The 10906-nt window shown below is 43.9% G+C and overlaps 1 protein-coding gene across 1 annotated transcript; it reads left to right on the top strand.

The window, feature by feature from the left end:
* Positions 1-6160: 6160 nt before the first annotated feature.
* LOC117851336 (uncharacterized) lies at positions 6161-9029 on the top strand. Its single transcript, XM_034733134.2, has 6 exons — positions 6161-6320; positions 6428-6539; positions 7599-7950; positions 8036-8495; positions 8580-8623; positions 8712-9029. Exons 1-6 carry the CDS (start codon positions 6287-6289, stop codon positions 8757-8759), a joined length of 1050 nt encoding a protein of 349 aa, XP_034589025.1. The 5' UTR covers positions 6161-6286; the 3' UTR covers positions 8760-9029.
* Positions 9030-10906: the final 1877 nt, after the last annotated feature.

The raw sequence follows: 10906 nt of genomic DNA, 5'->3' as shown, positions 1-10906 counted from the left end.
AGCCGAACCTATTGAAACTTTTTAAGTTGTATGCTGAATATTCCTCGTTGACAGTCGAACCCTTCTTCGGCTTAATTCCTCATTTTTCAAAAATCTTTTATTCGGGGTCCAAATTTCATTAGTTGTTTATATATTTTAAAATGATTTAGTCAGACTTGAAAGCTAGTCGAAGATCCTCACGCGCTCCCCAACAGTGAAACGTCATCACGCGCAACGATTTGGTATCACAACGTCATTACGTCCTGACCACAGGAACTAGCACGTTCTTACGGCCGTGCTTAACCGGAAACTCGCAGTTACTTTCGCTGTACGCGCGGGGTTCGTTGATGACCACAGAAACGCTCGTTGTTGGAGCGGTTAAACTTGTTTACGAGTTGCTAGCGACGACCCCGGCCGGACCAGGCCAGACCAGTCAAGCTGGTGATCGGTGATTACCAATTGATTATTGCTTACGAGCGCTGACGATCGAGACTGCTCTTTGGAGCGAAGCAACCGGTCGAGGCGATGACCGCATGATCCCGCGGAATGGGAACGGGATTTGGTTTTTGCGTCGCTCTGTAAAAGTCAAGGCGATGACCGCATGATTCCGCGGCTCAGGTTTGCCCGCTCTGACTCGCAAGATATACAACAAGAATACAACGCTGCAGGGTTTATCCTTTTGACCTGAGCAGCTGGAAGTTTCATATGGAGTTAACGTGCGCACAGCTTATTCGAACAGCGAGCAGCGTTAGAGCGCATGTCGCGCCACGCTGCCTGTAATACGGAGCAAATCTCCTCACGTGGTGTGGGAGAATCAAGTATCGGAACACGGGAAACTCGTAGGATTCCTTCCGGGGTGGGGAGAATTCGATCGACCGACGTTTCCTGCGAGTTACAGGGTTCCCAATGTAATCAGTGAAATACGTAGACGTTAAATTTACAAAGAGCGTCAGTTTTTGACTATGGTATAAGCAAATAGAGTTCTTGTGATTGGGCTAAAAGAACTTCAAATTCACAGCTAAACGCAATATATGATCCGCATACTAAACGGACACAAGGCAACCAAAATTGGTCATTTAGCACAAGTAATACGCTGGTTTGCTCTTTCTTCCTTATCCTCCTTCCTCATTTTCTTGTTCCTTTTTCTCTCTTCTCCTACTCTTCTTCCTTTGATTCAATAGAGTTCTTGGGCAATAGGGGGGCTAGAACCCCTAGCACCCCTTTAGATCCGCCCCTGTTTCCATCCCTTCATTTCACATGAATGGCCTTATACTTTACCTATTGACTTTTGAGACAGTTGTATTTATAAAGTTTTATTTAGTGGTAAGTAGCAGTACTACTCCTTTTGTTCCAAATTATAAGTTCATTCTAACTTTCTTGAAGAGTTAAACCATTTTATATTTAACCAAAATTATAGAGAGGATCACGCATATTTATGGCATCGAATAGATATACTATGAAAATATATTTAATGAAGAAACTAATGGTATGGATATTAGTATTTTATTGCATTAATTTGGTCAAACTTGAGATGTTTTGACTCTTCAAGAAAGTTGAAATGATTTCTAATTTGAAACAGGGGGAGTATATGTTATAATTGTGGAGCGTGGACCGATTCCCCCTAGATTGAAGCTGGAAGATTACTCCATTATATAAAAGAAAGGGTGCAACACAATACCTTTCATTGTCACTTCTCACATAGTGCTAGCTAGGACAATTTAAGTGGTTTTTGTCTTTTCAATAGTTTGATAGTAATCTTAAAATTTCTTAGTTTGTGTATGAAGCGGATGAATCTTTGAACATTATATCAATTGCATGTCAATAAACAACTTACCCGATGGTTCAGAAGAAGTCTGATAGCCCTAAATTCCAATTACGAAAGCGATACAACGACGTTATTTTCTCCCTTCACTCAATTTCTTGGCTCCATCTAAAATTTTAGATGGCATTGCATAAGATAGTTCTGTAGTACGACTATAGCCTGAACTTAGGCTTCACTAGTACATTGAAAATTCTTAACGCCACAGAGAAAAAGGTCAAGCATACCATGGGCTCATGGCCCATTATAAATATTCTGTTGGTCCAAACCTGTTACCGTACATAGTTCACGGAGGAGCGTGGGCGGGGCGCAACCTGATGACACCTGGTGTCGAGATCAGTTAATGAAAATGGGCCCACGGCCCTTAAACCCTCGTGTCCTGGCCTAAAATCTCCCTGCGGCTTGGTGACGGGCGACATATAGCCGTCTGTCGCCCGAAGACGCTACATGGGCTGGTTGGTAATTTGGCCCAACTCAGCCTCTTTTATTTTCAGCCCAAGTTAGCTATCCGCCTCCTATTGTTTTGTTGTTCGGCATAAGTTAGCTATCCACGTGAAGGGAGAGCCGGGGAGGTGCCTCTAATTTCTTTTTGTTCGTGTTTTTTTTTCTTTTTTCCGTTTTGTTTCGTTCTCTTCCGTATGTTTTCTTTCATTCATTTTTTCTTTTCTGTTATTTATTTATCTTCTCCTATTAACATATTTTTTTCCATCCTTTTTTCTTACGAAGACTTTTCTTTTTTTACTCCTTTTCTATTACTTTTTTGTTAATTTATTTCGCGAGCTCGTACAATTCTATTATGACTATTTTTCCTCTTTCCTTTCTTTTTACTTTCATTTCTTTTTAAATTCATTTCACTTTTCTTTTATTTTTCTACTTCTTTTCTTCTATACTCCTCAAATATGTTATTTGTACTGCTATGTATTATTATTCATACATTTCTATCTATTTCATGTAGAATTATGATCTTTCTATTTTTTCTATTTTCATGTTTTAGAAATTGTATGCATATTTTTCTATTTATTTATTTTTCTATTTATTTATGTTCTACTTCCTTCAATCTACCATTTCACTTGGTCGTTCTTTTCCCATCTAATACTTGTTTTGTGAGTTCGTGCAATATTTTTTCTAATGCATACAATTGTTTTGTTCTGTAATTTAATACAATTTATTTCAAGTTTATAATTTTTTCTCTTGAATTTTTATAATTTATTATTGTATGTTTTTTCTATATAAGTTGTATAATTTATTCGATGTGTACAATTGTTCCATGAGTTCATATAATTTGTTCGGAAATGTGTACGTATTTGTTCATCATATTCAGTTGCTACTGCTTTGTACTGTATAATAAATTGTTCGTGCCTTGAATTTTTTTTGTTCGGAGTGTATTGTTATTTTGTTCATGATGTTTAATTATTTATTCACAGAAAATAGTTATTTTTTCCATTAATTCGTATAATTTGTTCGATTAGTTTATGTAACTATTCAATAAGTACAATTATTTTGTTCTTTGAGTTTGTATAATTTGTTTAATGCGTATGTATCTGAAAATCTTCCAACTTGATGTTTATATTCTAGTATTTAAATTTTTAATATTTTGTTATAATATAATATTATTTGTATGTCTTTTTTATTGGGATCATATAACTCATAATTCTTGATGTTCAATATTTTATTAAAATTTTATAATTATTTGTTCGTCATGTTATTTGTTTTGTTCCTATGAAATAATAATTTGTTCAAGTTATTTAAGTATTTGTTCCCTGTAATTAAAATTAACATTTTTGACTTAAAAAATATTTTTTAAAAAAATCATCTAAATATAATCAAGTGTGGTCTTGTTTTGAAGATGTTCTTATCAGAAAGACTGTGGTGTAACTGGAATTTAATTTTGACATTCAGCTTAATATTTTATGGCTTTTTTAAACTTCCAATTCGCATGCATGTGGGTGATATCATCACTTTTTTTCTTTTGTGCATGCATACTCCATTCTATCTTTTTTAGAGCAATCGGGTACTGGGTGGATACTATACATCGTATATTCTGTGAGATATATACACGTGGAACAAATTATACAAGCATGTGGAACAAAATAATCATACGTATTAAACAAAATATATGAACTCAAAAAACATGTTGAATTTTTTGTTCGCAGAAAATAGTTATTTGTTCGTGGTGTTGAAGCATTTGTTCGTAATATTCATAACTAATTAATTCGTATCTAAAAATTATTTTTTAAAAATATTCTTCAAACTTAGTCAAGTGGGGTCTTGTTTAGAAGATCTTGTTATAAAAAAATTAATAATACAATTGAAATTTAATTTGAAGGTCCGGTTCAAGAGTTATGACTTTTTTATTTTTCGAACCCTTTTGCATATGGATGACATCACCAACTCTATTGAGTTGTTACTCCGCTCGATTCTTTCACCCGTATAGGCCAATGATCATCACACGGTCCACCAATCATGCTGCAGGCCAGCCATAGAAGGTGACAACGGCTGATCTGTCGCCTTCTGCAATGCATAACCGCACACCTGCGGCCCACCCCTCTCATGATAAATGCCATATTTATGGGATGTTTGGCAGCAGTCCACTCCAGAAAAATTAGTTTCACTCCACCAATTTTAAAAAACTCGCAGCCAAACACGTTTAGCTCCACCAACTCCAACTCCGAAAAAAGGAGGAGTTAGGGGTCCATGTTTTTGGTGGAGTACCTCAAATGGTGCTCCAAAAACTCCAGTTTCAGACCTCCTCATAGAGTTGGTGGGTATTTACCCACCATTGCTACTCATTACCCAAACATACCAGTTCGAGAAAAGAAAAAAGCTCGACCTCCCGTCGCCCCCTCCCCTTCTCCCGTCCTTCTTTCCCATCGTTCCCCATGGCCCGCGCCACCGCTGCCAACCCTCCGTCACGCCGCTATGCCCCCCGTGACTGCCACAGTCCCTCCGTCTCTACACGAGGACCTGTACTGCCGCCACCACCTCCCTCTCCCCCTCTCCCGCCGACAACCGAGCACCGCCTGCACTGCCGCGCGCGGGAGGTCAGCTCCCGGTACCTCTCCATGCCCGTCCCCTCCATCCCACGCCTCTCCAACGCATCCGCCACCTCCTCCACACGGTTGCGCTCCCCGACCCCATCCCCGCGCGGCCAGCAGCGGGTGGCCACGCCCTTCGCCAACGAGAACCACTCGCCGTCGCCGCCGCTGCCACCCCCCATGGGCACCGCCATCGCCACCATCCTCAACGCCGACGGCGCTCACCACGCCAGGCTCCGCGCCTGCATCATCGAGGCCGTGAACCGGCCCAGCTCGCTGTGGAGCATCGCGCGCGCCGTCCAGCCACGCGTGGCCTCGGCGCTGTGGGCATGGGCGCGCAGGAGCACCGTCACCGCCGCCGTCAAGACCAAGAAAGTGAGCAGACGATCTGATCACCATCTCTGATGAATTTCTTTTCAATTATTATCTCGGTGCATCGCCTGTTCACTATTTGGTGATAGGTCACGTTCGAGAATATCTGCAAGATGTTCGTGGGCATGGATCCGTCGCCGTTGACAGAGGAGATGGATGCGTGGTTCGTCGGCTTGCTGGGCGGCCTTAGGGCGTTCCCGCTCAACCTCCCTAGAACTGCATTTCGTTGAGCTCTCCGAGTACTCCTACAGTCTTGTTAATCGAGAGATCGATCAATCTGTCAGGTACTTCTAGCTATAAGCCAGTACTTAGTTTCTGAATTCTGACATGGAATGGTGTGGCTGCAGTGCCACCACAAGCTGAGCGCGGTCGCCCGCCACCGCCAGCCCACCCCCGAACAGAGGAAGGGATGGGAGAGAGGAAGAGGAGGAGGAGAGAAAAGAAAAGAGACTGATATGTGGACTATTCATAAAGGATAAAAAGATACTATTCACAACATATTCTTATGGATCTGGAGCACTGCAATTAGCAACTCTATATTTTTATGAAGTTGGTGGAGTGGAACTGTAAAAAGATGAAGTTAATAAAGTGAAGTTATTTTATAGGGTGGAGTGCTGTAAACACCCTTGTACCGAGGCAATTCGAATTTCCAAACTCCGCCGACGCGTCGCCCTCGACAACGGCCGGCCCTCCCCTCTTTTCCCGCCCCGCGCCTCGCGATTCAAACGGCGCCGCGGGATGGTGGGCGGGCCCCGTACCCCCCGCTCCCCCGTCCCACTCGAACGGCAGCCAACGGAACTCGTGCGACCTCCGCTCACTGACAGGCGGATGCACAAACCGACGGGGCCCGCACGCCGGCGTGACAGCTAACTCTCTGGGCCCCGCGGGTACGCCTCCGTGCCGTGCGGGGTTGCGGGCGCCGTTATTTATACGCCTCCCTCTTCCGCCGACGACGAAATACCGAAAGGAAATCCTCGAACCCCGGAGCCCAAACCTCTGTCTCGAAGGTTCCATCTCGCGTCGCCGGTTTCCTCGTCTCCCGTGGTGGTCGAGGCCCAGCGAGCGGCGGGGTTCCAGCGCGATGGCCACTTCCGGCGATCAATCGGCTGGCGGAGGTACGGCGGATTCGTGTTTTTGTAATTGGTTTCGGTCATTCGATTGATTTTTTAGGCGAAATGCGTGCGTGTCGATCGATGGTGATTTCGTTTCATCTTCTGTGCAGGGTCTGCGGCAAGGGCGTCGAAGCTGCGCTACCCGCTGCGGTCGGCGAGCAGGGGGAAGGCGGCCGCGTCCCCAGCGGCGGATGCGCCTCCCACCATCTCCGCTCCGCGAAGGTGCCTTTTCACCTTACTGCTTTTTATTCCCCCCGTGGCAGACAAATTATTTCATCCGTGGATCCATGATTGTTATGTGCGGTCTGAATCTGGTGGTGTAGTTTCGAACTAGTAGTAATTCTGCTCTGTAGGATTAGTACATGCATATATTTCGAGACGCCACTTTGCTGCGTGCAACGGTTACTGAGATGTGACTATTTGGATGACACTATTTAAATTCAATTCTAGTCATGACTGGAAATAATAGCTAAAAATATCGGTATGGTATATTTTACACTTCAAAACTTGTGCCCACAAACCATCTGTTCACTAGTGCTCGAGTAATAGCTGAAAGCTCTGCAAATGGTTTTGCCACACCTAATTAATTTTCAAAAGCAACTGAGGATCATTTTAGCCAGTATGAGACTATATATAGTGGTAATGATGCATTCGTTGACATGTGAAAAGTTGTAGGCGTGATTCCTGTTAAGGAATGTTATGGAGAAAGTTCAACTTTGGTGACATATCTTTTTTTAGCTAAAAAACAAGCCTGGTCCCTATGGCTAGTTAGTTAAAAGAACTAAAAACAGTTAAAAAAGAGACAGGTCTATTCCTGTAGTTTTGGCGGCCTAATCGAGATTGGCCAAATGCCATCTTGCAGTCCCACTTGCCGTACTGTAGTTTTGCCTATTTGTGAGCTCAATGCTCTGCGCGAATAGTGAATGTCTAGGAGCTGATTTGGAACAGAAATACTGTGCTATTTCTTTGTGGGTCTTCTTTTTATGTAGTACAACTTAAGGTATTGTATGTCCTAGTAGTCACACACTGATTGGTTCAGGAACATTTACTACGCTGAGCTATCAATATTTGAAACAGTTTCTGGGAAGACCATCGGTCAGCCTTCAAGAGAGTAGATGTTCAGGACATCGCTTCAAAACTAAGTGTCTGATTGTTTGGTGTTATGACAATCTACCTACAATTGTCTAGAATTTTTGCTGGGCACCTCTTAGCTTCCAACTTAACATTTATATGTACTAGGATTGCTCTAACAAAGCATTTTTCATCTGATTCCTTATATAGGGCAAAACCATCTTCAGATGTCAGCAAGAGCATGTGCCTTGACCTTTCTGTGAAGGATAAATCAGCCAAACCTCCACGGAGGCACTCAATACAAACTAAGCCAGGAGCTAGCCCAAGGCCAACTCCTTCTGGAACTGTTACTCCGCTGTCTGGGATTCGGTCTAAGAGATCAGACAGCCAGGGAAGGTTTGATACTCCAACATCAGAAGTGTCCATGTCCACTGCAAGGCGCAAGTTCAGCACGCTCTCCTCAATCTCGTACTGGATGACACAGATCAGGCTGGCAGAGGCTGCTTCCAAGCACTCAGTTTCCTTAGGCTTCTTTAAGCTTGCTCTTGAATCAGAATGTGAGGTGAGCATCTCTTCTTTACTTAATTTTTTTTATCAGTTAACTTTGTTACGTGGATGATATTAGAATGGTGCATACTTTTTTACAGCCTCTGGACCGGATGAGGGAAGAACTCAAGTCCTATGTTGCCCGGCATGGTCTAGCAACAGAATTGGAGGACCCAGTAAAGGACATTCTTCAAGTTTATGATATTGTGGAGGATTTTGAGAAGCTGAAGATCTCTGCAGAGCCCTCACAGCAACCTAAAAAGTCTGACAAGGCTGCTCGCACTACCACCAATGTGTCACCCAATGGAAACCTGAAGCCAAGGTCACTGAACTCTGAGGCAACTGAAAGTAAGGAAGCAGGAAAGAAAGAGAACATTCAGAAGGCGAAGCCTGATGCAAGGGTCAGAGGCTCCTACAACAGGAATCCAGCCAGAAACACCACTGCAAAGGAAGTAGTTGCCAAGACTGCTGGTAAGAAAACCAAGAAACAGGCCAAGGGTCAACAGGAAGTTAGCAATGGAGATAGTGAGGCTTTGGCTGTCAGTCCAGATCAAGATACTGGTAAATGTCTTTGTGTGATGTAACTATGTAAGTGCGACGTATGTGCATTTTACTGCGTTTGCTAACTGTCTGTTTGCTTTGCAGCCGATGTGGTGATGGAGATTACACAGGAGGATAAAGAGAACATGGTAAATATGGCTACACGACTGAGATAATCTTTTTAGGAGAGCAGCAGGCTGTTTTTCCCCATTGCTAATTGATTTCTTTTGGTTGTAGGGGGATGCTGAAATGCCCAGGGATGCTGGAATTCCACAAGAAGCCTAGAACAGCCCTGAGCCCCCGACCGACTTCAGATTCAATCCCTTTTTATCGCTGAAGATGAAGTATTAGTGTGTGGTTGCTTGTTTTGGTTTCGATTGTTAATATGTTACCGGAGCTTTCTCTCTGTGATTGCTGAACCGTGTCTTGGAGAGAGCGTTATGCTTTGATGGTTGGTTGATTGCTTGTATTCCTTCAATCCTTCATTAAGTTTGCTTCTTTGTATGTACTAGTCGTGCATCTGAATATAGCTGAGTTTATTTGTTTGCGTGATTATTTCTGACAGAAAATTGCCCATGATGTTTGTGACTTTGTGTCCTGTTTATACTGCTCGTTCAGGGTATATGATTGATAATTGCTTCCTTGATTCCATGCTTGAATTCTACGCACGTGTGTTCACGTTTCATGCTGTATGGGGCAGTACGAGCTTGTACTGTGTGATCATGTGGGTTCCTTGGATCGTCCACAGAATCCAGAGCAGGGCACGCAAGATGTTGGTTCTGGTTACGTTAATGAGACGCATTTTGCCATGTGCACTGAGGGCTCATTGCCCCTATTTGAATCCTCTATATCGATCCTACTCCGTAACTATTAACGCTTCATCTAGCATTTGTTCTCGTCTGCATGCCTTGAAAAATTCTTAGGTGCAATCCCTGATGTTTGAATTGGTCTCCATGGCTGGAAGATGCTGACTCGACTGAGGTGTGCCAACAGGACGAGACGCTGGAAATGGTGACCTGTGGCCATCACCTCACCTCATGCGAGGCCAAACTTGCACATCGTGATTAGCTGCGACGTCACGATCCAGATGCGAGAGGGGTGTACACCTACCGGAGAATAGACCAGTGAAACTGACAGGGCGGCATGTTGTATGCATCGGGGGGAATTGCCCCTGCTGCATTTCAAGTATACTAGTCTCCCTTTCCATCCCCTTCCATCCATCCAGCTTGGACAAAAGAATATAACAAAATTCACCACATAGCAGATTGCACCACTTTATCTTACACATAGGGTTGCACCTTATACTTTTATAATCAAGTTTGGCATTCAGGTATCTCAAGGAGGAATGCTTGTTCCATGGCACACCTCCGAAGTCCCGTTGCAGCTTGGTGGGCCAGGGAAGCAGCGGTCAGGTTTGGGCTTGGGACGATGCGGTCGGCCCGGTGAACGCATAATCTGGCCGTAAACTGTTGGCCCACGAACTGAACACACTCAAACTTGGTGGATCGGTACGGTTCGCCGGCGATAATTTGCGGGTAGCGTCGTAATTTGATCTCCTGTTGAAAGGACAGAAAGCGACTTCCCATTCAACGATGACTAGCGGACTAGGACGAGACGACGGAGAGTTGACGATAAGCGTGCGCGTCAGCGCGTATGGCTAATCTTATGCATAAACGTATCTATTTTTTTAACAACCGGCAAGAGAGCTGCTAATTGTATTAAAAAAAGAAGGTCCAAAACGAGGTAAAGAGGAAAAGAAACCTCTATGCACGTATGACAAACATGAAAAAACTCCTATGAATGTACATTAAACTCGTGCCAGGAGCTTGGATAGATGCTTTGCTTTCGCCATCATCCACCCCTGTGCTTCGTCCTTTATCCATGTGAACAACGCAGCGACCGTGGCTTCCTTTCTCTTGAAGATTCTCACGTTACGCTCCTTTCAAACTGTTCAGGAGGTTAGCATGACCATGGATTGCAGTCCCTTTCTCGAGGTGCACGTCGATGCCGCGGCGTTAGTCTACCAACCATGCACAGTCCGTGTGGGGTCATTCTCTTGGGTGAACCGCTATGGTTGTCGTCAAGTCACAATATTCTCCCAAATCTACTTAGTGAACCTGCATCCTGCAAAGAGGTGTAGCGCCGTCTCTAACTCTGAGCGGCAGAGTGGGCAGTGGGTTTGTGAGGACCAATGGTGGTCACCCTTGGATGATGAATGATTGACAACGTTGTGTTGGTTTGATGTTTGTTGACGCCAGATTTCGGCACAAGTAAAATCGGCGTCAGGAAAAGAAGAAATGGGAAGATACAGCAGGATACACGAAATTGGCCGAGTGGCGCTACAGTTAAAGATCGGTTGGTTGATGCTACAGTCCAGGATCGGCCAACACTACAGTCCAAGATCGGCCAATGGATCTTTAGAATTCCGCCTC

This window comes from Setaria viridis, chromosome 4, assembly GCF_005286985.2.
Source record: "Setaria viridis chromosome 4, Setaria_viridis_v4.0, whole genome shotgun sequence".
Classification (NCBI taxonomy): Eukaryota; Viridiplantae; Streptophyta; class Magnoliopsida; order Poales; family Poaceae; genus Setaria; species Setaria viridis.
This window is presented reverse-complemented; position numbering and strand designations above follow the sequence as displayed.

Excerpts from the sequence above, each read along its gene's own strand:
- LOC117851336 (XM_034733134.2), top strand. The coding sequence starts at position 6,287 with ATGGCCACTTCCGGCGATCAATCGGCTGGCGGAG. Across the intron at positions 6,321-6,427 it reads CGATCAATCGGCTGGCGGAG|GGTCTGCGGCAAGGGCGTCG; the intron begins GTACGGCGGATT and ends TCTTCTGTGCAG. Across the intron at positions 8,624-8,711 it reads AGGAGGATAAAGAGAACATG|GGGGATGCTGAAATGCCCAG; the intron begins GTAAATATGGCT and ends TTTTGGTTGTAG.